Raw genomic sequence first — 26,022 nt, 5'->3', positions numbered from 1 at the left:
GTGGATGTTTCCACCTTTGGCTCTTGTGAGTCATGCGGCCGTGGACATTGTGCACGTTCTCATCTGTACACCGGTTTGTAAACCTTCCGGGTACATACATGAAGGGCCTGCTTTACACTCATGGTTTTTCTTAAACAGCCTGACCACTGCCTCCCCGGCCTCACACCTGCAGGGTCCCCCCTGCCCGGGCATGGCTGGGCTCCTGAAGGCGGCAGGCAGGCCATCCCTCTCCCAGGGCTGCCCTTTCTTGCGTCCTACAGCTTCTGTAGTTCGTGCTGTGTTTTTCTGGTTATTTGAAGAGTGGTCCCTCTCCTCGGGGAGCTCACATAAGACAGACACGTAGGAAATAGAGAAAGAGTGACTTTGGAACCAGAGAGCCCCGGGGAGGAGCACGAAGGACTGCAGGCTGCAGAGGGCATCCAGAGTCTGGAGGCTGCCACGGCTGCCCAGAGGAAAGCATCGAGGGTCTGCATGCTTTTCCGGGCCCGTCCTGGCGGTGATGTGGCTGCTAAGACCAGGAGCTCCTGAATCGGAACAAGGAGCTCCCAGGAAAGAGGCCATCTAAAGTTTGGGAAGGGCCTCTGGCTCTGGCTGAGGGGACAGGTCCTGAGAGTGTCCACTCTGCGACATGAAGACCAGCCATGGGGACCAGGAGGACCAGGCCTTTCCCCAAAGCACCCCTGCTCCTGGTTGAAAGGGGCTCACAGGTGCTGCCCAGAATGGTACCCCTCCTTCCAGCCTCCCCTCCAACACCTGGGACTGCCCTGCAGCCAGTCTTAGAAGCCTAGGAGGGGAGCAAGCAGGCCCTCCAGCCCTGGAGACAGGGACCCCCTCACGGGAGGACAAGAGCCAGCAGGTCACTGCAGATGGGCTCCCGGCATCCTCCAGGGGAGGGAGGGAGCCAGGTCCGACGCATGGTGACAGCCTTGTAGCTGGTGAGCATTCCAGTGATGTGGGTACAAGGATAAGGAGGAGGGCAGGGCACTTTCTGGGTCCCCTCTCCTCATCCGAAATGAAGATTCATCATAGGGACGTACTGCTGGGCCAGCAGGGAGGGCAGATCCAGGGCCCAAAGCTCCCCTGCCTCCAGCCCGGCATGGAGGCCACTCAGGCCAGGGTCTGCTCAGGGTTCCCAGTGGCCGCGGGCAGAAGGCGCAGGGTAAAGAACACTGTCCTCACCCCGAAACCAGGTGCACCTGCCTTTCCTGGTGGGCCCCCAGCCTCTACCAACCATGGCCCAAAGGCCTGGGGCTGGTGAGGACCCCCAGTCCCAGCCACCCCATCCCAGTGTGGCTGGCTTAGGAGGAGTGCAGAAGGAGTCCCCAGGCCCTTTCTCCTCCACGGAGCAGAACAGGAAGAAGGTAACTGAATCAGCACTTCTTGCCCCATCTGGAACATTCCAACATGGAAAACCCACTGAGCAGCTGGGGAAACAATTTAGGGACTTTAATTAAAGGCTGATGGCTCTCCCACAGAGACTCACCCCCACATGCAGCCGGGAGGACCCACCACATCTGCCCTCAGTGTGTACTGAGCCCCAGCTGGGCACCTGGCTCTGGGCGTTGGCAGCCAGGCCCCGTTTCCACTGGGAGGGGGATGACTGGAACCAGCCAGTCCACCCTTTCTCCTCACTGTTTCCAGTCTGCCTTCTGGGCACCAAAGCCAGACAAACGAGCAGCTCCCACAGCTCTGCTTCCAAGAGGCTTCAGGAAGGGAAAAGTGGGTCATGTCAGCAAGCTCAGGAAACCGACTCCAAGTGTGGGGAGGAAATGAGCCCAGTGTGAGAGCACAGCCACCCCTTTCTGAGGCCGGCTCCCTCTCTGTCTGCGCCTTCTGTGGGGAAAGGCATTCCAGGCACAGGGAACAGCATGTGCAAAGGGGACCCGGACCACGGCAGGTGGAAAGAGCTGACAGGGACAGAAGCTCAGGGGTGAGAGGAGCATGCAGGCTGGGGGGCGGGGACAGGCTTCCAAGGGCCTGCACAGCTGCGGTCAGGCATCTGGTCTTCATTCTGGAGGCAGTGGGGGTGGGGGGAGCAGACTGGAGTGTTTTAAAATAATGGGATCTGGTTTACTCGGAGGACATCCCTCAGGCTGCCGTGCAAGCTAAGAAGCTCATTGCAGGAGAACAGAAGCGGTGTCCTAAAGCCATCCAGGCATGAGCTGGTGGACGTCTGGACAAGGGTGTGTCCGGGAAGAAGGAGAAACAGGCATGGACTGGGCTGGGAACTAGGCTCCTGCTTCCCCTCCCGCCCGTGCCGCCCGGGGCAGGCCGCCACGCGGTCACTAAGTGAGGCCGCAGCCCCGGGAACGGGCAGGAGCCGCCAAACCCAGAGTTTGCCACCTAGCAGCGATTCCTTCCTCCTCATCATTGTTGCAACTTGGGCCAGCCCCCCGGCACCCACATCAGAGGTCGGAGCTGGGGAGGAGGCCACAAGAACATCGTGCCCACATCTGCCCACCACATTTCCAGCAAGGTCTCTTGGAAGCAGCCCCCAGCCCGGCCCCTGGCCTGACCCCAATGGCAGAGCCTAGAGACAGTGCTGGTCCCTCAGGACAGGCCAGACAGGAGTGTCCTCTGGGCCCAGAACCGGCAGGAACAGGGGCAGGGCTCCGGGCTGCGGAGCACAAAGGCCCCCATCTCCCTCCCCACGTCCGGTTGCGCCTTCTCTCAGCTGGCCCCAGGTCCATACCACCCGTGAGGTCATGTGACAAAGATAGTAGCTGCCCTGCCTGATGGGGTCACCGGTTCACAGTCAGCCAGAAAGGGCGCTGCCGCTCCCCTGGAAATCCTCCCTCATTTCGGCTCTGGAGCCGAGGACACACAGCTGCTGCAAGTAGCCCAGGGTGGAAAGGCCACAGCAGGGCCAAGGATTTGATAGGGACCCAAGGCCTGGGGTGCAGAGGATGCAGCCACGTCCCGGGAGGGCCCAGCACAGCCAGGCCAGGCCAGGCTTGGGCCTAAGGGTCCCTGGAGGCCCTTGTCGTGGCAGTCTGTGGACGCCTGGCAGGCAGCACTGTGGTTGGGAGCAGTCATTCTGGAAGGGGCCTCTGCACTCCCAGGGGGAGGAGTGGCTGGGGCCCTGGAGCACGGCCTAGTAGGGCCTAACTCAGGAGCTGAGCACGCAGCTGGGCTGCATCCGCCCCTGCCCATGCCCCAGGGGAGAGAGCCTGTCACACACAGAACTGGGGCATCCAGGGCCCAGGGGAGGGCGTGGGACCCAGAGTGGGCAGTCCTATAGATCGTGCAGGGTCTGGAGGGTGGGCAGTGCCTGGGTGGGTGGTGCCAGACTGTCCCGGCTGCTTGGAGGCTGTTAGAACCACCACCTCCTGCCAATCACACTCACTGTTGGGCAATTTCACCAGATTTCCAGGAGGAAACATCCAATGGGCATTAAGATGTGGAATTAGCTGAGGTCATGGGTGTAGCCCTAAGAGTTGGATAGATCCAACTTAAATCCTGCCCTAGGCTTCAAGTGGGCCACCTAGGGCCTCCATGTCCTCATCCATAACATGGGGACAACATAGCTCAGCATCCCAGGGCTGACCACAGAGCCCGAGGGCCACTTCCAGAATCACCAGGTTGAAGCTGTGTCACTGGGCAGGCCCTAAACCTCTCTGAGCCTCAGGTGCTCATCTGTCCCATGCGGCCAAGCTCACTGCACATCTCAAGGGATGTATAAGGACTGGGTTTGGGACCACTCCTGGCATATGAACAGTGTCCCGTATGGGAGCTGGTGTGATGATCCTTCTCCTGCGTGGTGGCCCCTCCAACCCCCACCTTGCAACCCTCAAGAACACAGACCCAAACTTTATTTCTTAAATATTTTCCTCTACCCATCATCTGTACACGGGCTGTTCTGGCCAGGGGACGGGCACCAACTGAGGTTCCTGAGTGTCCACACGGGCTGGCCTGTCCTGCTCAGTCCCAGCCGAAGTCCTGGCCAGTCATCTGGTAGAACTTGCGGTTGAAGGGCCGGTAGAAGTCCCGCAGCCGTTGGACCACAGCCGCGGGCACCCGGGGGTGGGGCCGGCCCTTGGATTTGCCCAGGCAGCGCGGGTTGCTGCTCCCCTGGGCCTTCTTGAGGCAGGGGAAGCCCTTGGTGGCATTGAAGTAAAAGTGCTTGTCCGTGACCACCCGTTTGAGGCCCAGGAAGTCCTGCACACGGCCCACCTCTCCCGCCGGGTCGCTGACCAGGCGCTCGCCGCTGACGAACAGGAAGCGGGACAAGGGGAAGAAGCGCAGCCAGTTGTCCAGATGCTGGGCGTATAGGCCGATGCGCACGGCGCTCCAGGCCGTGTCCACAGGGCCCAGGCCGTGGCGGAAGGCCAGGGCACGGAAGCTGGGCAGGCCCGGGGTCTTGGAGAGAGTCTGGGCGTAGTCGGAGATGGCCCGAGTCACGGGGTTCCGCACCACCACGATCAGCTTCGTGTCTGGGGACATGCCGTGGATGCGGCCAGGAGCCTCCCGAGTCACGAAGTAGCTAGGGGTTTTCTCCATGGTGATCTGCCCATCCAGGGTGCGTGGCATCAGGCTCCTGGGCCACGGGGGTGAGGAGAGGTAGGTGAGAGCGGGTACTGGCCTCCAGGGACCCAGGACTAACCTCGCCTTCCTCCAGGGATGTCCCAAACCTCCAAGGTGGGCAAGCCTTCCCCAGCAAACCCAGCCATCCTACATGCTTGGGTGGGCAGCCTGGGATATAGGCCGTGAGGACCCCCAGCCCCAGCACAGGCTCCCCGCCCCCCTCCCAGAACTAGACTGTGCCCACACCCAACACTGCTGGGGCTCTGGCCCCAGACCCAGTTCTCCCAAGGCCGGCGGCCTGGACCTCCCCCCACACAGCCCCGCCTGCCTTCCCCGCCCCACAGGCCACTGCCCTGTAAGTACCTCACACCACACTTTCAGTAAGTGGCTGATGGCATCCCCTCATCAGACCATTAATTATTGACAAGTGTCCCCAACAAAGGGCAGCTGCCCCCTCTCCCCCTCCCTCCCCTGCACAGCCTCTCCGGCCTCTGATTATAGCCCTGCTAATTCTCACTGACCTGGACCGGATCAGAATGGATCCACTGCACACTGGAGAACAGTGAGTGCGGTGGCCTCCGGACCCATCCCAAGTCCCCCAGCTGCCTGGGCCTCCCAGACCAGGCTTACACCCCAGAGTGCCAGGCTCCAGCTGCAGCATTTCTGGCCTGGGGAGGGGAGCACCGATCCCAAGGTTCTGGGGGAGTTGTTCTGGGGGGACTCTCCCCCCACACAGCCCCGCCTGCCTTCCCCGCCCCACAGCCCCCTGACCACCCAAACCTGGGGCAGCCCACCCTGCCGGCCCAGGGGGGCAGGTACCCTGAGCAGTGTCTCGAGGCCACACCCGCCAACCAGGTAGTACAGGGTGAGGCAGGGCGGGGTGTGGCCTGGCCAGCTGAGCAAACAGCCCTGGGGGCGGGCCAGGAACTAGGTCAACATAGGCATAGGCTGTCAGGACCTGTGCTAGGGAGGAGAGGTCTCTGCGGGCTGGCCCCACCTCCTGTCCTCTGAGGGAGCTGCCCCTACCTGGCCCACAGCCCCCAGGACTGGCCCCAGCCAGGAAACTGACCCAAAGGTGGAGTTCAGGTTTCCGTCCAGCCTAGGGGACCCCCAGACGCAAGCCCCTGGGAGGCTGGGCCTGAGTCTCCTCCTTCTGCTCAGACCCCCAACAAAACTCAGGCCAGGTGGACACGCAGATGCACAGACCCACAAGGTGGCATGCTTAGCTTGGAGGGTGCTAGTGGTGGGACAGGAACGTGTACATGTGAGTCCAGGGCATGCCACTGGTTCCCTGACACCCCCCCAGGGGCTTTGGGGGGTCAGGTGGGCTGCACCGTCTGCTAGCTATGGGAGCTTCCCCCCTCCCTCAAAACCAGGCTCCAGGCAGAGCTGGTCTACAGAAGCGATGGGGACAACTCTGCTTCTCCCATCTCGTGAACGACTGGGCTGGGATTCCCTCCATGCCGCTCACTGCCCCATTTGATAGGCAGGCACACAGAGGCTCAGGGAGGAAGCAGGAAGGGCAGGGGGGACGTTAGCCCACAACCCTGGGCTGCAGCCGGGGTCAGCTTGGATTCTGCTCCCAAAGCCCCTGCACCCCTCAGCCTGCCTCCTGCCACTGGGAGTACAGTTGGGAATAGTCCCCAGTCCTCCCCCTCCAAAGGGATAAGTTCAAGGAGACCTTGGCTGGTGACAACACCAAGGGCTGAGACCTAGGGCTCACGAGAGGGAAAGGAGGTCTCCCTGCACTGAGCCTCACTGCTGAGACCCATAAAGACACGGTGTGCCAGGCCAATCAGAAGCCACCGTCCCTGGGGTGCTGGGTGGGGCATTCAGTTCAGCGTCCCACTCTTGGTTTCGGATCAGGTCTTGATCTTGGGATCGTGAGATCAAGCCCTGTGTTGGCTCTGTGCTCAGCGGGGAGTCTGCTTGGGACTCTCCCTCCCTCTGCCTCTGCCTCTGCCCCTCCCACACCCCAAATAAATAATAAATCTTAAAAAAAGAAGAAGAAGAAGAAGAAGTCACTGTCCCTCCCTTCATCACCTTCCTCAGGGAAGACAACAGCCCAGATTGCTCAGGGGATGCCCCTCCCCATCTTCCACACACTCTTTCCATCCCTTCTATCCCCCAGGCACCCAGTGACCCCAGAGATGCACCGTCTTTCCCTTAGCAGACTCTGCACTTCGGCTTCTGAATATCCTGCTCCCCTTGGCTCCTTCCTGGTGGGGAGGGGGGCTACAAGGAAGAGGTAAGGGGACATCAGCACCTACTGCTGCTGTCTCTCCAAGGAAGTCAGAGGAGCAGCCAAAAGAGGTGCCTCAGGACCCACCATGGAGAGGAGTGGGGATGGGCAGGGGCTGCAGACTTCCCTGGCCCACTCCTGCCACACACCATCTTGAGCTCTGAGATCCTTGGATCAATGACTCTCCCCAGGCCTGGCCCAGGGAGTGGAGTAGGGTGGGGATGGGGACTTTTGGGGGGTGGGAGAGACTGGGGAGGAGAAGAGGAGCAAGACTCTGACCCCCACACAGCAAACATCTGACAAGCTGTTCTATGGACCCCCCCCCCCCACCAAGTTCATCTGGTCTGCATTTCCTTGCGGCTTCAATCCAGCCCTGGGCGACTCTCCCTCATCCTCAGCCCTGCTCACTTGGTCCCACACCTCTCCTGGGCCCCATCCAGCCAGGCCTGGGACCCAGCAGAAACCAGTCCTGGCTTCTGTGTGGAACCCTGCAGTGCTGGGGGGAGTGGGGGCCTTGAGTGCCCAGTCACATGAGCCTCTCTCCAGGTGAGCAGGGGGAGATAAATCCCACAGAAGCCGGGATCCCTCCCCCCACATACTTAGACCCCAAATTCACTGCTCCTGCATTCGCTGCTTGGGCTCCCAGAGCCAAGGGGGTTCCCCCACCTGCATCCTTCCCCATCTCCTTTCACTTTTCCAAAATGCTATGATCAAAGTAGAGCTCCCAGCTGCCCCTCCTCCCTCCTGAACTGAGACTTTGGGGTGTTTGTGCGACCCTCACACCTGACAAGCAGAAGGTATTCAGTGAGTGAGTGAATAAAGAAAAAATGCTGAGTTTGGGGGCACTTGAGGGTCACAGTCCCCAAGACAGAGGACCTTCAAGAGCCTGTGAGATGAACTTCCTGGAGCCCAGGAAGAGGCAACAACTTTGAGCAGCCCATGGGAAGGACCAAAGCCACTGCCTGAAATGAGATTGGTCACAGCCCTGTGGGTAAGGGGGGGGGAGGGTCCCAAAAATTCAACTGGGGGCGCTAGCCACTCCTCCCCTACTCACTGCCCCAACCCCCTACCCAGAACAGGGCTCTGCACTCACTGGAGGCCCAACCCAGGGTCCTGAGAGCAGACAACACTGCCAGACCATGCCCAGGGGCGGGGCAACTTCTTTGCTTTAGGGGAAACTGAGGCAGGGATGGGCATTTTCAGAGGCTCACTGAACACTCACAGCTGGTGGAAAGGACAGACAGGCCCAGAGGCACAGGGCAGCTGTGAGCACAGCAAGCCCACCTCCACACTTGTCAGTACACGGCCACAGTCCCTTTGGGGGCACCTGGATGCACGCACCCCAGAAGCTCAGCCAGCCTGGCTCCTGCTGGCTCTGCACTGGCCGGCGAAGGGTTGGTGCTAGCCAGCTCTGAGAGACAGCTCTGGATTAATGGAGGCCACTAGGACCTGACCCTCTGCACCCTCTGCCTCCACCCCTCCCCCCAGGGGAGGGGGCTCTAAAAAACGAGAAAGGAGAAAGTCTCTTCTCTACCAGAGTTAGACATGCTCCTGAATCTCCCCGGTGTCCCACCTCAGGCACTCCAGGATCCCAAGAACACCTCCCCAGAGCTGAAAATCAGGCCCAGCTGCCTCTCAGGTGCCTCACCCTCCCCGGCACTGGAGCATGCACCCAGGGAGGGGCTAGACAGGGCCTGCGGACCCCAGGCTCTTTGAGAACCCTGGGGGACTAGCACTGCTGCAGACCCTCATCAGCCCAGCTCAGCGCCTCCCCACAGCTCCTGTGGTCAAAGCTCTGAAGTGCGCCATAGGTAACAGTGTGTCCTCCACCCCCCGCCCCTCCTCCTCTTCTTCCTCTCCCTCTGCAGAGCAGTGAGGAATTAGGGATGCTTTTGGAAGCTGCAGCACTGTCAGAGTGGGGTAGCTGTCTCTCCCTGAGCATCGAGGATGCTGGGACTCAGCCAGTTGGGTCCAAGGATGGACTTGCTTCCCCATCACCACCCGACTTCCGTAGGACCCCCAACAGCAGCAACCCTTCAGAGCTCAGGACCCAGCATCCCCATTCTCACTGGGGCCCCTCCAAACCCATGAGTGGTTTTAATGCAAAAGGCAAAGATAATAAATAGGAGTGGGCGGGGGGCTGGCTGGGTGTGGGGTGGGTTGGGGGGGAGGGGAATCTGGGAAGAGGAAACTGGTGCACCAGGGAGTCAAGAGTCTGGGTCCTGCCACCCTGCACTCCCCATTAGTTCCCCAGGTGACCTTGGGCTGGGTCCTCTCTGCCCAGTACTTGGGGATGAGGTGAGAGCTACGGGGAGCGGGGTGACTCACTCTCCATCTGGAAGCCCTCATTTCCCCGCAGGAAGGGACAGGGCACCATGGCAGGCTTTTGCACAGTTGAAGGAGGCAGAGGGCAGGGCCTCACACTGCTTCAGCCAGGACAGGGTGCTCCCCCACATTCTGCCACAGCACCCCAAGGCCATCCTGTTAGGCGGCAGGGCAGCTACAGAGCCCTTGACATGAGGCTGGGGTCCCAATTCCCACCTCTTCCTCCTTTCTAAATAAAGCCAACACTTTCTCCAGACCCCCAGAACCACAGAGAAGGATTCCTCTTCCCAGGATTGAGGCTCTGGGGAGGAGGCAGACACTTTCTAGGAGGCTGCGGGGAAAATTCTTGAGGTAACTGGCCAGAGGTCAGACACGCTCTCCCAGAGTGATCCAGTGGGGAAGGGCAGATGAGCGTGAAGCATTTCTAATGCTCCTCAAACCCCACTAGCTTGCAACTACTCATCTGGAATCGAAACTCCTCCTCTCCAGTCTTGCTGAGAACCCTCATTAACCCCGAACCAGGGTTTTCCCTGGACTTTTCAAAGTTTCTGGGAGCCCCCGGCCAGTGACCGCTCCTCCTTTCTGTAAAATCCAATGCAGGGGGATCATGTCCCCGAGGTCAAGCCTCGGCCCCCCACCCAGGCTGGTCTCAGCCCGGATCCCTGGATACCTCACCCCGCCGTGTCTCCAGTGAGACCCCAGGGGCGCACATGCTGTTGTTCGAAGGCACTCGCCAGGGCGCGCACCGAAGCCGACGGGGCGGACAGGCCGGGCGCTCACCGGTACCAGGCGAGGCCGCGCTCGTAGCACCTGTCGAAGAAGTGGGGCTCAGAGCCGATCGCGCGGACGTCGGGGTGCAGCCGCAAGAACTCCAGCAGGGCGCGCGTGCCGCCCTTCTTCACGCCCACGATGAGCGCCTGCGGGAAGCGCCGGCGTCCCGGGCCGCTGGCCACCGGCAGGCCTGGCGCCCCGGGGCTGCCGACGGCGCGGAGCGGCTCAGCGCGCGCGGGGGCCGGCACAGGGGCGCGGGCGGCCGGCGGGCAGCGGCTCGGGAGGGTGCAAAGGCAGTAGGCGCCGAGCACCAGCGCGGCGAGCAACAGCGGCGCCCGCGGCGCCCGCAGCGCGGCCCCCGGCCCGGCCCCCGCGCCCTGGCCGCCTCCGGCCCCGCCGCCCACGCCGCCGCTACCTGCCATGGGGTTGTGCCGCGCCCAGGCCCTGGATCGGGGGCTGCAGGACGGAGCGCATCCCGGCCCGTGCCGCGCTCAGCCAGCCCCCGCCCGGCTTCTGCTTTGCGCCCCGCCACCCGGCAGGCTGGAGCGGGGGGCGGGGCCTAGAAGCCCCGCCCAGCGCCGAGGCCCCGCCCCCGGACCACCGCTCCGCCCGGGACGCGCCGGCGGCGGTGGAGGCCCGGGCGCAATTTGGAGCCTCAGAGACTACCTGGACGCGCCCTCTCGGACACCCTGGGCTCCAGCCCGCTCGGCTCCAGGGCCATCACCATTATGCGCCTGGATGCTGCAGCGACCGGTCGGCTCTGAGAGCCATGACAGGACTGAGGTGCCTGCCCCAGGACCTGCTCCTAGAAGACGGATCCCCGGCCCTCCCGGCGGACCAAGGCGGAGCAGCAGGTGCGCGGGCCGAGCAAGTGGGTCGAGGAGGCGCGTGGCCCTGCTGCGCAGAGGGGTTCCCGGGCGTCGAGGGAAGTCTGAGGGGAGAAGAGGGCGCGCTTTGCTGACAGTCGGCTTGCCATTCGTCAGGGTCACAGCCCTGGCGGCTGGAGAGGGTTGGCCAAGTATGATTACCATTTTAGAGTCCGGGGAAACAGGCTCAGGGATGACAGGCGTCTGTCCCAAGGGCCCATGCAGACCTGTCTCCTGACCCTTTCTACCATGTCACACCACCTGTCTGTGCACCTGGCGTTGCCCTGGGATGTCAGGGACCCATCTCTGACGCTGGCAACGTGGCTCCTGTCGGAGATAAGAAGATTCGGGAGAGGCGGGATGGGGGACTGGAAAGAGGAACCCGGGTCCTGCCCCCAGCAGCTCCTGCTGAGGAGCAGTGAGATCCAGGGGTCACTTACAGTAATGGGACCTGCTGGGCGCTGGACACTCTGTGGGAGCTTTATGCACCCCCAGGTTCACTGAACCCCCAGCACAGCACAAGAAAAGCACAGAGGAGAGAGGGCTCAGTGAGCAACAGTCCCGGGTAGACAGGGAATTGGACCCGTGTCCTCTCTCCACCTCTGCCCCAGACTTCCTCACCGCAAGTAGGTGCCCCATGGGTGTGGACTCTCCAAAGAGGCCAGCCTCTCTCCAGCGGATGCTCAGAGTCCACTGCCCTGGGTTCTGCTTGTTCCTGAGACTAAAGCCATCTGGACAAGTCCCAGAAACCTGGGGTACCTCCAAGGGGCAGGGGCCTCCATGACCCACAAACATTTCCAGGGCTCCCACCCAGAGGCAGCCCTGGACCGAGGGGTCTCTGCAGAGCCAATGGGGTGAAGACCACTGATCAGCGCCCCAGCCCAGATCCCAGACACCAGGCCTGCACCTGCTTGTCAGGGCAAGACTCAGCCAGGAGCCCTGGAGGCGGGCTGTTGGCACAGCACTGTCTGAGTGCATGTTGATACACACAGGGTCACAGGAAGTTCTTCTTAGAGTCTAGCTTAGAAGGGGATTTGTTCCAGACAGTCTGGTTCTCCTTAGAGCTCTGCTGGGTGGGGCCCCACTCCACCTGCAGCACCCACCCACAGTCACAGGAGGCACCTCTCAGGGCTCCGAATGCAGCACTAAGCCCTGGTGGCCCCTCTGTCTCCCTGCCCAGTACAGGCATAGTGGGTTTCCACCTCCCAGCCTCCACTCATGCTGTTCCTTCTTCACTCATGCTGTTCCTCCCACTGAGAATGCCTTTTCCTCAGCACCCCAGCCCTCCCGCCACCCAGACACCTGCTTCAGGGCTTTCCGGAAGGAATTTATCAAGAACAGCAGGAAACTAATATGCTGAGGGCAGGGGAATGAAGCCAGGGACAAGGACAGATTACTAGCTGACCCCCTCCCTCCAGCCACCACCCAACTGTCAAGTGAGGGGTGGGTGCAAATCTGGGGACACCCAGGATGGCAGACTTGGAACATTTACTCACCAGTGTATCCCCAGCACCTAACAGAAACTGGCTGATACTTGACACTTGATAAAGGTCAGCTGGTGGAAGGATGTAAATGGACGGAGAGGGCAAGGAAGGCTTTCTGGAGGAGGTGAGGGTCAGGCAAGCATCCCGAGGACAGCAGCAGCAGAGAGTATGGGGCAGGGGTGGAGGGCAGAGGCCCGTCTCCGAGAGGGAGTGCACCCTCAGAGCCCAGCCCGGGCGTCTTGTTCCTTCTTGGTAAAATGGAGACCTCAGTCCTGGTGCTGAGTAGCAGCTTTGCTGAGATGTCACGTCCATACCATGCCTCTGAGCCATTTAGCACGTAGAGTTCAGTGGTTTCCAGTATACTCACAGTGCTGTGCAACCTTCACCACAGTAGATTTTAGAATATATTCATCACCCCAAAAAGAAGTCCCATCCCCATTAGCAGTCATCCCCCATTCTCCCCTCCCCCAGCCCCTGGCAACCTCTAACCTGCTCTCTGTCTCTATAGATTTGCCTGTTCTGGACGTTTCATGTAAGTGGAATCATAGAATACGTGGTCTTTTGCAACCAGCTTCTTTCACTCAGCGTCACGTCTTCTATGTTTTGGCAGGCTCAGAGCTTCATTCCTTTTTATGGCTGAGTAATGTTCGCTGTGTGGATGGACCACCTTCTGTTATCCACTCGTCTGTTGAGGGACGCTGGCTTGTTTCCGGCTTTCGGGTTATTGTGAATAATGCTGCTGTGAACGTTCATTCACAAGTTCTCATGTGAACACGTCTCCTTTCTCTCAGGCATATAATCTGGGAGGGGAATTGCTGGGTCACACGGTCACTCCATGTTTAGCCCTTTACGAAGAGTCCTTTTGAAGGTTGAATTTGGGCGTTTCGGAATCTGCCTGTCCGTGCTCCTCACACGCAGGGTTGCTGCCTTCCCTCCTGCCCGGGATGTCTGAGAGCTCCTCCCATCTGCCCCTGCCCCAGCCTGCCGTCAGCGTCCAGCCCTGGCTCTCCACTGGCTCCTGCCTCTGTGATCTAGGGACAGTGGATCCCCTCTCTGAGCCACATGGTAGAAAGTGACTTGAAAGAAACCAGGACATGGGAGCACAAGGCTGGTGGTTGTCCCTGCACCTTGAGAGGGTCACCCACCTCCTGCCCTGTCCAGTCTCACCTCCTCTGTCAAGAAGAAATGCATCAGCAAGTCTCTCTGCCCAGCCAGACCTCCCCGGGGGCGAGGGGGGCTTCGCTTTCAGGGTCCAACATGGCTCAATCCCCCTTCACCCAGTCTGGGCTCCCTGCCCAGGCAGGATGGCCAGGCAGAGGTCCAGCTGTCCACCTTCCCTAGGCCAGACGTCAGATATTGAGCTAGTCAGGTTTGTTGTGCTGTTGGGCAGGAAGGAGGGAGAACTGGGGAGAGGAGGTGGGCTGAGCTTCAGCCTGCTGGACCAAGTAAACACCGTCCGTGGGGGAGATGACGGGGAGGGCCAGAGCAGAGCGGGACAGAGAGGGCCCGTCTATGGAGGGAGTCTTGGGGAGGAAGGTCATGGTGAGGGGAAGGCCCAGCCTGGCCTCACAGACCCATGACCCAGCTGCCCAGCTACGTCCGAGTGCCTCTGCAGACTGTAATTACTCCTTCGTGGGTGATTGTGATCCCCATCTGTCTCCTCCCCCTACCCATGAGCTCTGCAAGGGCAGGGATGGAGTCAGTCTTGATCCTTTCTGTGGCTCCACACCTAACCACGGTAAGCACCCATGAATGTTTGCTGAATGACCAGTGGACTGGCTCTGTGGGGGCGGGGGGTGTGTGTACATGTGCAGCTGAAAGAGCCTACGTGAGCGCCCCTCCCCCACACTTCTCTCCACCTCTTTCGCAGCCTGTCCCCTCCGCAGGGTGGGCACCCCCAGCGGGAGCCCCCACGGGCAGCAGGGTGGGGTGTGTAAGCAGCTGCCCCGCTCCGGAAAGTGATTACTAACACTGTGCCTCCCTCCCTCCACGGGGGACAGCTGGGGGAGATTTCACACATGCGGGGCTTCTAGGAACTCCATTCCCTGGAACCACACCCCTACCCCCTAGACCCACTCCTGCAGTCTGCTGGGGTTCTGGAGCCTACAAGGGGGGCCAAGGCGAGGGGGCTGCGGCCGAGGGCAGGCCCAGCTGTCCTTGATTTGTGTGGGGTTTTCCACTTCAGATGCCGGATTTGCCTGAGCACATAGAGGATGCGGTTTCCTCCTGGAGAGGGACCCCTAAGAGACGTCTACCCACGACCCCCCCCGCCCCGGGAGCCCACTGTTCCCACCTCACCCTGGTAGGGAGCGCTGGGGGGGGGGGGCACGTGCAGCCCAGCTCAGTGCTGAGAGGTCCCTGCTGTCACCCAGCTCTGCTCCCTCCCAGCAGGGGACCTTGCAGCTATCAAGTCTCCCTGAACCTCACTTTCCTACTTTAGAAAGCAAAGATGACACTAGCTCCCATCTCTCTGGGTGCCTAGCTCTCAAACTCTTTATGATAAGGAGGCAGTGGACGTGTGACAGGGACCCCAGCACAGGGGTGCCCTGAAGCTGCTCCCGCCCTGGCAGACCTCACTACTCATAATTCATCTTCCCTGGAGACAAGACTGGAGAGGAAAGACTTTCCTGGGGCCTGGCTTCCTGGTGACCAGCTCCCCCTGGGGACAGTGGGGCACAGAAGGCTTTGCCAAGGCAGACGAGATTCCCAGTGTCAGGAGGGACAGATGAAGAAGTTCCCTTGGCCAGGAGTGGGGAGGAAGGAGGGCCTCCGGGATCAGTAGCCACATGGAAGGGGTCACACACCTGCAGGGAGCCTGCCTGAAGCCGCAGGATTTGCCGAAAGAGGCCAGACCCCTCTCCTGCACGGGTAGGGCCACCAGCTGGCTTCCAGCCACCCTCACTCCTTTCCCTTAGGTCTTCCTGGAGCCATCAGCACAGAGTGGGCAGGGATAACAATATAGCAATCCTTCCAGGGTGCAAGAGGGGCGCGCTGGCAACAGCCTGTATCCTCAAAATGAATCTAAAGGGTCTCATGCAAACAGGACTCTCTCCGCTCCCACGCCATCCCCACCTCCTCCAGCTTCACAGCCCCAAGCCGGGCCTCTGAAAGCAGACGCAGCTCAGCATCCTGGGGAAGGCTGGGTATCATCTCAATGGTCCCCACATCAGGGCACTGGGGCTCTGGGGCCAGATCTAGCCATCCATGCCCTGCCAAGAGTCCCCAGGGACAACACAGTGACTGTGAGCATGTTCCATCGGGAACGAGGAAACAGATGCAGGCTCAGGAGCCCCGTGCTCTGCAGAGGGCCCTGGACCGCGTGTGCATGTGGGGTGTATGTGTGCATGGGTGTGCACGGTGGGGGGTGTTCACAGGCTTGCCACCAGTTCCCAGCCACCCTTCCCAATGTGGGAAGCCCCAAGTGTGCAGCTCTCCACACACCGGTGACCTAGGCCCAGAAGCAAGTCCAGCCTGGCTGGTGGACAGGGCACCAGAGAAGGCCACACTCCATGCCCCCTCATTTCCAGGGGGAGCACGCCACCACCACAGTTGGCCAGACAGGCATGCAGCCAGTCTTGTCGGGCTTGGCCCTCAAGGGAGACCCAGAACCCAGCTGCCAGGACGGAGCATCTTGGGGCTGGCGCCTCAAACTCCTCCCCTTCACCAGCCCCCGCCCTAAGCTGCAGGCTTTCTGGTCTGACCAAAGGACCCTGAAAATTGACCCCCCCACTCCCTCCTCAGAGAACAGTGACTCTGTCCCCTACACCAGCCCTTGCCATCCTCCCTCTGACTCCAACTTCCCTGCCCTCCCCACACCTCCAGACACACATCAGGGGTTCCTGGCTCAGAGATGGGGACCCAGCAAAAATCCACAGTGTCTAGACTAAGAGAACAAAAAGCCACTAGAGTCAGAGGCGGAGGGCGCAGCCCAGGCAACAGGCAGACTGCACCATGGGCGTGCAGAGCCCACAGGGCCCTATCTCCTGCCTACTCCCGCTCCCGAAATGCAGCTGCCAAGCCCTTTGAAGCCAAGAGTTGCTTGTAAACGTCGTCGTTGGAGATGAAACATGATAAGACATGAAGATGGGCTGCAGCATGGATAATCTCTGCGGTTTTACAAGGAACAAATCACGCCTGGAGACAGACCTTGGGGGATGGTGAGGGCTTGGGGTGGAGGGAGCCTATCTGTAGGTAACCCTCAGCCCCTCCCCTCCTGTCAGCCACAGGGGCCCACAACTGTCTTCTCTGTGCCTCTGGCCCCTGAGCTCTGGTAAGCAGAACCCTAGGGCCAGGGTAGGGTGGTCAGTGGTCCTGGGGTCCCTGCATTTCCCAGACCACGGACACACTCATGCAGATGTGTGGCTTGGCTCACTCATCCCTACAGAGGGAGTGGGCAGAAGGCAGTGGAATCTGATATCCGTTCCTCGGTTCCTCGGGGAAGGGAATGAGATGAAGGTGCTGTGGTCTCTGACCTGGGCAGGGGTGAGACCTGCAAGGGGACAGCAGGGACCCATTCTGTGCACATGTATAGGAGACCTGCCCAGGGCCCCTGCAGTGGGGGGGGGGGGGGGGGGGGGAGAGAGCCACCAGGAGAAGCTTCTAGAAGGATTCTGGCACATAGGGAGGGGATGAGGAAGAAGGAACAGCAAACTGGAGAAGCAGGAGCACAGGGGCAGGTTTTAGAAAGGAGCTTGGCTGGCCTGGAGGCCCAGGTGCAAGGGTCTGGGTGCCGGGGGTGTGGATAATAGAAACCGCATAGTTATGATGCATGACACTGCTGTCATCCGGGGAGTGGAAATCTAGCTGGAGAAATGGGGTCTGTGGGACCAGAGCCAGCAGAGTCTGGGGGAACCACTGAGGGAAGTTTGTGGTCTGTTATTTTGCAAAGATCACAGTGGTTGGGGGAGGCTAGCTCGGGGCAGGCAAAGATGCGTGGGAGGTGGGAGCCCGGAACCTGGTGCCCCAGGTGGGCCCGGGCGTGGAATGGCCGCAGGGAGGGGGAAGCAGGGGGCGTCGGTGCACGTGGGTCCCGCCAGGCTGCCCTGGAGAAGGGGCTGAAAGCGTCCGGCCAGCACCCGCGCCCCCTGCAGCCGTCCCACCCCCCACCTCTGTCCCGCTCCAGCTGACTCGGGCCTCGACTGCTCTCCCTGTGCCCGTCACTTTCGCGAAGCCCACCACATGGAGCCCCTGCACCCTCGGACGCCCGGAGGCCTCAGCCTGTGTCCCGGGTACTGGCATGTTGGGCCGGCGTGGCCGAGGAGCCCGGGGGACGCCGGCACTGACCACGGAGCGCCTCGGGGGGTAGCGGGGCCCTGGGCCAGAGCGCGGACCCGTCCTCGTCGTCGTCGTCGGAGATGCCGCCGCTGCGCCCCTGGCGGCGTCTCGGGGAACTGCAGGGCCTGGCCGACCCGGCCTGGCTCACGCACAGCGCGGAGCGAGCTCACCCCCTTCCAGTGGGTGCTGCGCTCGCTGCCTGCGTCCCTACCTGGAGAGGGGTCCTTGGGCACGGGTGCACTCGGAAGGGGGTCATCGCCCTGGGTTTCCTACCAGGACCTCGTATGAGGGTGGGGGCACGGTGGCTGGCTTGGCGGTGACCTTCGCTGACCTCTCTGGGCGCCTCCTCCGACTTGCCCGCCCAGCCCACAAACAGGCCTGGAGTCAGGGCGTTCCTGGCACCTAGCCATCGGCAGCACTCCCACCGGGGTCACGGCTGTCCCTGGCACTTGTCACTCAGAAAAATAGAAAGCCGTGAGTGAGCACAAGCCCCACGCACTGTCAGTTCACTCACGCCCTCTGCCATGGGCCCCTGCAGGGGATCAGTGGAATCCCAGACACTTGTCTTCTCTCTCCCGCCAGTCCCTTGCCCTGGGTGCCCCTGCGTGCACGGGCCTGCCGGCTGCTGGTGACTGGAGTTGACAGAGCACCACCAGCCGTCTGCCCCTGAACAGAACCCTTGGCTGCAAGGCGGTGCCCTGGAGGTTCCACTTGGCACGGAAGGGGGCACTGGTAGGGGATGGCGGGAGCTGGGTTCTCAAAGAGTCTTTTGTTTCTCAAGGAGGAAGCAGGGCTGCAGGCCAAAGGGGATGGTGTAACCCAGCAAGAGGAAGAGGGTGGGGGGAGATTTATGATTCCACAGGAGACACCTCGTTCCCACCCGGCCCCCGGCAGACAGACCCTGCTCATAGCCATCTATCATAGCCATCTATATCCAAGCTCCTGATGAAAGGGGACCTCGGGGCTTTGGGGCCCACCCTTCTCCCACCACCCCTCCAAGGACCCTGCTTCCAGCCCTCCCACCGCCAGGGAACCTGGATGTGTGGGTGTGTGCTTGGAGCCCCGAAGTCAGGCATTGCTTTCACGGCGTCCCTCCCAGCCTCACCAGCCCCAGCACCAGCCTGAGGCACCCGCAGTTCCTTCAGCCCACCCTGCTATAGATCTGGCCCCAGAAAGCCGGCCCCAGGGCCATGTCCTGGACACATCAGTCCAGTCTGCAGAAGGCCAGCCTGTTCTTGGATCCAGTTCACTCAGGGACATGCTGAGCCAGCATGCTGAGCCAGGAGTGCTGGGAGAGATGAGCAAAGCCCAAAGTCCATCCTAGCCCTGGGCCTGGAGATTCCTGCATACAGCGGGCTCCCTCCCCACCCCTAGGCAGCTTCAACATGCCTACTGCCTTCAGACTATGCTCAGAAGGTGGTCACCACCTTCCCAGAGCCCCTGTTCCTCATCTGGGGCACAGATAAGAGGAAAGCGACAGGTGCAGGCAGAGAGAGCCTGAGGCCTCAGGCAAGTCCGTCCCAATCTCTGAGCCTCCTGTTCCTCCCCTGCAGAATGAGTGCCTGCCCCACGACGGTTAGGGTAGAGACTCGGGGCAATGTTGCCTATGGAAGTGCACTAAGCATTCAGTCTCTGCGCACCTACAGTGGGCTTGCCCTCGGCCAAGGCTGGCTGCTAGACTCGGAGTGTGCGGATCACAGGCTGGCCTGGGCAGTGCCCCGGGGCTGATGACAATCCCAGGTGACTAGGGCAGCCCCAACTTGGGACACAGAGGGGTTCCTGCAGGAAGAAGTCAGGCAGAGGTAGGAACTGGAATCATGGGGCGGAGGGCACACCCTCTGCAGTCCCAGGCGGGGGTGGGGGGTGTTTCTAGAGTTGCCATCAGGACTGGCCCCAGCAGGGCAGAGATGGAGATGTCTTCTAGAGAGGGAGGCTGCCACGCTGTGGGGAGGGGCAAACAGCATAAAGCCCCTCCTGCATGGGGTTCTTTTGCATGGTCCTCCTTGGCGCTTTCTGTCATGCTGACCCCTCCTAGCTGCTGCACAACTTCCTCTGTGCAAATGACCACTGACCAACTTGGTGTCCGGAATCTAACCCACAGAGCGACATCTGCTCGGAATCCACACATCTGCCGTCACCCTCTGCCCCACCCCCCACCCAGGAGACAGGCTGGGTTCCACAGAGGAAGGTTAAGCGCTCCACCCAAGGTCACACAGTGAGCCAGCAGCCCCTGCACAGGCCAGCGACCCCCTGCCAGAGCGGGGACCCCTGGTGTGCGGCTGGGGATGGGGGGGAAGGGCAGAGTCCCGTCACCAAGGAATGAACAGACCAACAGTGTCACCAGCCTCCCTGCCCCTCCCTCCCCAGCCATTGAAACCTCATCCCTCCTCTACCACCCCCATCCTCACACCTGCAGGCCCCGGTCCTCCCAACACGGGGATGCTCCCAGCTGCTGAGTATGTCCATTTCCATGATGCCTTCAGAACTGGGGAATGACTACAGGATGGGCCCCCCGGGAGACAGGCCTGAGCTGGAAGTCTATTGACCGCCCGCCTCCAGTAGCCCTCCTCTGACACGGAGTGTGTGTGTCCCCTGGAATTGGAGTCAGTCCAGAGCCCGTGTCTAATAGTCCCCGGAAGGTCTGATTATTTCCTTTTCGCCGGTGCACAGCCACCCCAGTATAGGTCGTTTTGGGGAAGGCTGGGAGAAAGATTAACAGTATATAATTTTTGGCAATGTACCAAGATCTTTCCTCAAGGGGACCCAGCCTCCCTGGGTCTGTAAACCAGCTCATGTCTGGGAACTGACTGAGGGATCATGACTTTGTTTTTACGATTCAAGTTAGACTTCTGTTCACTTGACCTGGAACGCTTCTGTTCGTTCAGATCAGTAAGAATTCAGGAGGCTTCCCATCGATTTCACGTCCAGGTACACCGTGACCAGCTAGCCGACGGCCAAGCTCTGTGCACCTCACACCAACCTGACTGGCACTCTGACTCCACGGTCCATCTCAGTCACCATACCCTCCTTGCCTTGGGCACGTGACCTCTGCCCCTCGGGATCCAGTGATCCCCATTGCATTTCATTTTCCCAGCTCGCTGGCAGTCCTGTATGTAATTTCTGGCCTCGAGAAGATGCTGGGGCTTGCTCACAATCATGGTGAAAGGCGTGTCCCCTGGACCCGAGGTTGGGGAGCGGGTTTTAAAGGATAAACCGACTGTGACACTCCCATGTCCCTAAGTCTTTGGACCCTCCCTCCATCAAAGCAAGGCAGTGCAGGCCGCCTTCCGGGCCATGTCTCAGCCAACCGAGTGACCAAATAGTTTGAGACCCCTCTCATCCCGAGCTGTACCATTAAACCTCCAATCTCTGCTTGGTGAGTCCCCATCAATAAATTCAGCCTGATCCAACTTTACATTCCCTTTACCATCATCCATTAATATCCATTCTTACACGTTCCTGGATTTGTCCATAGAATTGGGAAAAATCGCGTGGTTCTTCCGCAGTACATCCTACCCCCCACGGGTGGCATTCTGACCACCCCCCGCAGGGCGGGAGCATGCGTCTGTCGCCTGCTGTCTGTGCCCTCTCAGGGCCTCTCTACGTGCTATATGCTGCCACCCAGGAAGCTCTTCTTGCTTCTCTCACCTGTCACTGCTGAGCTGAGATGATCCTCCCATTGGCATCCTCCTCCCTGACCAGTGGGGCCAAAGCACTAGCCCCCTCATTGCCCCTCCACACAGTCTAGCATCATTACTCTTCCGTAGATATTCACAGCCCAGACCGTCACCTGACGGGAACTGTCCCTCAAACACGCTGGAAGGCCCTGAGGGAGAGTGAGGCCCGTCTGTCCTATGGCGGCATCCCCAGCGGCAGGCTGCACCTGCTCAGTGAATATTTGCAGTACAAGTGAAACAAGGTGTCCCGGCATCCGAGGGGAATGAAGACAGCAGGCCTGGGTTCCATTTGTTTACTGATCTCCTGAGGACTCCGGGGGAGGGGGGGGGGGAGTTAAGCTGGGAGGGGCCGTGGCATCACCCACCCCCCCAGGCGTATGCCAGAAGCCACAGCCACCACTTCGTGGGAAGGTGTGAGCTCTGGGCTGTGAGCTTCCCGGCCCTGACCTTGCACAATCAAGGTAATGAAGCAACCACTGTCCTAAGCCTGAGTGAGGCAAGGTGCACCCACCCAGATTGTGAAACAGGGAGGATTTCTCCTCTCAAAACTAAGAGACCAGGGGTCTGTGCCCTTGGCCCGCTCCTCCAGCAGGTCACAGATCTTCACCACTCTGGCTGCCTGGAAGGGTTTAACCAGAGTGCATCATGTAGTGACCGGAGCTGGGGCAGCTGGCGAGGGCTGCCTCCCTTTGCATTCTGTCTCCCCGTATAGCCTGGGGGAGATGGGCACGAGCTTTGGCGAGGGCCAGAGCCTATCTCAGAATCGGGTCCCACAGGGGTGAGTCCAGACAGGCAGGGAGAGGGCAGTGGGCTGAGGAGAAGAGAAGGTGGGGTGTGCCATCATTCAAGGGCAAGCCAGGCTTAGAACCCACTTCCCTGAGACTCCCATATGAGCAGGAGGCTAAGGTGAGCCCACAGCTGGCCCTCCAGGCCCATCCTGGCAGCAGGCTATGGGCATCATGGCAAACAGTGTTCTTCCCAAAGACAACCTGCGCAGAGCCAAGACCTCCTGACGCTTCAGCCAGCCCCCCCACCCCACCCCGTCTGAATGTCTGGGGTTCCAATTCCAAGGTGCGATGGCCAGAGTGTCATCTCCCAGATGGCCAGCTGGAATGGGTATGCGCTGCCCACCTATAGCTCCTGAGAGCCAGAAGTTCCTTTGCCTAAAAGAAAGGCGGGAGGGGAGAGAAACACAGTCACTGCTACATTATGCTTCACATGCCATTCCCTGAGCTAGCCAGCCAGCTCCAGCCTGCAGGACTCAGGCACCCAGCTTGGGGGGGGTCTGTGTGCCCCGTTTTGTTTTACGAAACTTTTCATCAGTCACGGTCCCGCTGGGGGCACGTGGGGAGCTGGGATTTGAGCTACAAAGTGGGGGGAGGAGTCCAGAGGGGCTGGCTGGGCAGAGAGACATGGGCTGGCTTGTGAGCACCTGTGTGAGCAGGAGGCCAAAGGGCCAGAGGGGATGCCGCGCTCAGATAAAACTCACATGGGAAACAGCTGCCCAAACTGCCAGTACAGGGAGCCCTGCTTTCACAAAGGTCAAGGCCGGCCACTTTGCTTTTACATTTCATTCACACCACATGCCCGTTCCCTACAGTACTGAGGCAACGGCTTTTCTCATAAGTGAAAATCCTCTTTGGGTTTCTTCCAGTTAGTGAAAATAGGCGCTAACGTATAAGGTCTTTTACAAAAGTGTAGTGGCACAAGGGAAACTCAGAAAGTGGGAGATACTCTTCACTTTACCCCATTCTGGCTGATGAAAAGTTTCATAGGAGCGCTCTATTTGCAGAGTGGGAGAAACCCGTAGTAAGCATACTGCCCGCGGGAGCATATAGCATATTGCCCCCGGGGCACCACGTCAATGCACCTGTCCTCAGACAGGCCTGTGAAGGGGGCTCAGCGAGCACAGCCACCGTGCGGAGGAGGAGGCCTGCTCAGAGAGGGCCACACAGCCCCACTCCCAGCCCTCAGCCTCTGCCTGGCCCTGCCTGCCCCTCCAGTCTCCAGGAAGAGCCAGGCCCCCACAGAAAACCCTCCACCTCATCCACCCTCAGATGCCCCTTTTTGGGGCACACATGATCAATCAGGACACCTGCCCCTTTGGGGTGGCCCTGGGTAGCTCCTGAGCAGTGTGCTTTGGGGCCCCCAGGATTTGTCACTGTAAGTGGATGAGAATAGCGTGCCCCTGTCCCTGGCCCTCTAAAATGTCAATAGGGGGCGCCTGGGTGGCTCAGTTGGTTAAGCGACTGCCTTCGGCTCAGGTCATGATCCTGGAGTCCCTGGATCGAGTCCCACATCGGGCTCCCTGCTCGGCAGGGAGTCTGCTTCTCCCTCTGACCCTCCTCCCTCTCATGCTCTCTGTCTCTCATTCTCTCTCTCGCAAATAAGTAAAACCTTAAAAAAAAAAAAAATTAAATTAAAAAAAATAAAATAAAATGTCAATAGGCCTGTGTCCAGCTGCCAGAAGGTGAGCTCACCTTTCGGGATGAACTTCAGCGAACTGCTAAATATTCAGAAGCGGGACTGCCCTGGCTTGGGGCCATCATTCAGGAACTCATGGCCCAGCCCGTTCCCACATTTGCCGCAGGACACCTGGCAAGACCACAAAACAACCGTGCAATGGCCCCTCCTGCCACCAGTACATGGTATCCCCCCGACACCCATTTCCCAAAGTAACTGCTGGTGGGGGAGGTTGACCTCCATCCTAGGGCCTGCACAGGAAAACGGTCCTGTTTCCCTGTTTCCATCAGGACCCCAGGCTCTCTCTGGCCAACACCCCCTCACCATCCCCTGCTGCTGCACCCACCTTTAAGGCTTCAGTTGAGTTGCGCTCCGGACGCTTGGCCACACTATCAGCATGAATGGTCTCAGTGAAGGCGGGCCACGGGGATGAGTGTGCGTACTTTGAGCGGCTGGAGAAAAGCTCGTAGCCACACTTGGCGCACACATAGACACCTGGGGGCAGAAGGAAAGGCAAAGGCAGATACATTGGCTCCACTCTCTGGGGTGAGCTGCCAAATCCTCACGCCCAGGAGAACAGAGCACTGTCCCCATTTGCAGGGTGGCCTGCACATCCTCCCCACACCCTCACCTGCCACCCCCAGGCCTGGGTATTGGCTCTATGGGGAACACACCACTGAGCTCACATCCAGTGGTTCTTAGCACGTGCCAGAGCCCAGGAGAGCCACTTTTCACTTATCTAATTGACTCTTATCAATAGTCCTGTGATGTACACCTTGCCATTTTAGCTTCGCTGTTTTAAGTAGGCAGGTGCCCATGCCCAACGTGGGGCTTGAACTCATGACCCGGAGATCAAGAGTCACATCCTCTACTGGCTGAACCATCTGGGTGCCCCTTTTCCAGTTTCGTTTTGTTTTCTTAAGAGGACCTTTCTGTTTTAGAGATGAGGCAACTGAGTGATACAGAACACTCCACTCGAGGGTGTGCATTCAGGAAGGAGCCCAATGGTCTGATGAGGACTCAGCACGCCCACCCCTGCAGGCCCCAGCCCCCCCTCTTCCCAAGTGGCCATCCCTGATGCCCAATGAAGCCTTAGGCTGGACTCCCAGCTGCTGGCCTGCTCTCCACGTGGGAAGAGAATGGTCCCAACAAGAAGGTCTCCAGGACAGACAGAGGGCCCAGGAAGACAGAGGGCCAGGAAAGAGAACAGGTTTTAATCTATCCCCAAAAGATCACTTTGAGGGGGGTAGAAAAAGGTTGTAAAACTGACGTCAGTCACAGCTGACATCCACAGATGCCCAGTGTCACAGCCCAGCCCCCTAGGGGGCTGACACCCAACAGATCCCACCAGGGAGAGCACTGCCCTAATCTTGCCTGTGGGCATGCTTTTACCAAATTAGTCCATTACCAGGAGGCACAGCCCAGAAGGGTACATACAAGGGCCTCTCAAAGCCTGGGGCTAGGGCTGAGGGTTGGCCATGCCCCAAACCACCCCCCACCTCCACTCAGGCTGTCTGGTGAAACTTCACTGGCACTGAGTGGCCTGGCGGCTGTCCCGGTTGCCCAACCCCAGGGCCCTGGGCAGATTGGGGAAGCACCCAGGCGGGCACATTGGGTCCGAAGGGAACGTTCTGTGCTTGCCGGCTAACCCCGCGGGTCCCAGGAACAGGGGAGGGGAAAAGGCTGGGGTATCATCAGGGGATGCCGTTGGACAAGATCCTTCATCGCGTCTCTCTTAAGTCCAGATCCTAATCCGGAACCCCCCCCCCCGCACCGTAATCACCCCTTCCAAGTACCCTGACCCCACAGATTCCTCCCGGAAACCGCCTCGCTCACGCACTCCTCGAGGTCAGCGACCCTTCTCTCTAGTGTCCCCTCTCCCCTCAGGTACCCCTCCTTTCCAGGGCCCCAGGCCCTTCCCTCCTCCGGGACCCCTTTTACGCACACTCGCCCCCGTGGGGTCCGCCCTTCCGGGGTTCCAGGGCTCCACCGCCGCCCGAGGGCAGCGACGCCCCCTCTAACGCGCGCTCCCGCCCCGCTGTCCTCCGAGGAGGTCACGGATCATACCCGGCTCAAAATGGTTCTGGAAAACCTCGCCCCCGAAGAAGCTGCAGAATGACATGGCGCCAGCGGGACAGCTAGCGTCCGCCGCCCGGTACGGATCCGAGGCCGCTGGCCCGCGACAGCCCGGCCCGCACCCGGGGTTCCGCCCCTCCTCCCGAGGACCAATCACTGCCCGGAGCCTGCCGGGCAACCCGAAGCCCCGCCCCCCAGAGGACCAATCACGTCCAGGGACGCCGAGCCACGGCGCAGGGCCCGCCCCGAGACCCCGCCCCCTACATCTCCGCCCCGTCCCCGACACCGCCCCCTGCCGCCCCGCCCGAGCGCCAGGGGGC

General features: G+C 60.4%; 2 protein-coding genes across 3 annotated transcripts; both read right to left on the bottom strand.

Moving 5' to 3' along the window:
• Positions 1 to 3,921: 3,921 nt before the first annotated feature.
• HS3ST6 (heparan sulfate-glucosamine 3-sulfotransferase 6) lies at positions 3,922 to 10,284 on the bottom strand. Its single transcript, XM_032426035.1, has 2 exons — positions 9,872 to 10,284; positions 3,922 to 4,537 (listed from the first exon to the last, which is right to left on the bottom strand). The coding sequence occupies exons 1-2, from the start codon at positions 10,282 to 10,284 to the stop codon at positions 3,922 to 3,924; spliced, it is 1,029 nt and encodes a 342-aa protein (XP_032281926.1).
• MSRB1 (methionine sulfoxide reductase B1) lies at positions 4,454 to 25,829 on the bottom strand. Of its 2 annotated transcripts, none has more exons than XM_032426038.1 (4): positions 25,694 to 25,815; positions 23,973 to 24,121; positions 23,644 to 23,758; positions 4,454 to 4,537 (listed from the first exon to the last, which is right to left on the bottom strand). In XM_032426038.1, the coding sequence occupies exons 1-4, from the start codon at positions 25,746 to 25,748 to the stop codon at positions 4,530 to 4,532; spliced, it is 327 nt and encodes a 108-aa protein (XP_032281929.1). In that variant the 5' UTR covers positions 25,749 to 25,815; the 3' UTR covers positions 4,454 to 4,529. The 2 variants fall into 2 exon arrangements, with proteins under 2 accessions (XP_032281929.1, XP_032281928.1); XM_032426037.1 differs by lacking the exon at positions 4,454 to 4,537 and adding an exon at positions 19,935 to 22,326 and having other exon boundaries at positions 25,694 to 25,829.
• Positions 25,830 to 26,022: the final 193 nt, after the last annotated feature.

This window comes from Phoca vitulina, unplaced genomic scaffold (assembly GCF_004348235.1).
Source record: "Phoca vitulina isolate PV1807 unplaced genomic scaffold, GSC_HSeal_1.0 scaffold33, whole genome shotgun sequence".
Taxonomy (NCBI): Eukaryota; Metazoa; Chordata; class Mammalia; order Carnivora; family Phocidae; genus Phoca; species Phoca vitulina.
The sequence above is the reverse complement of the archived record's forward strand: the minus strand, read 5'-3'. Positions and strand labels throughout refer to the sequence as shown.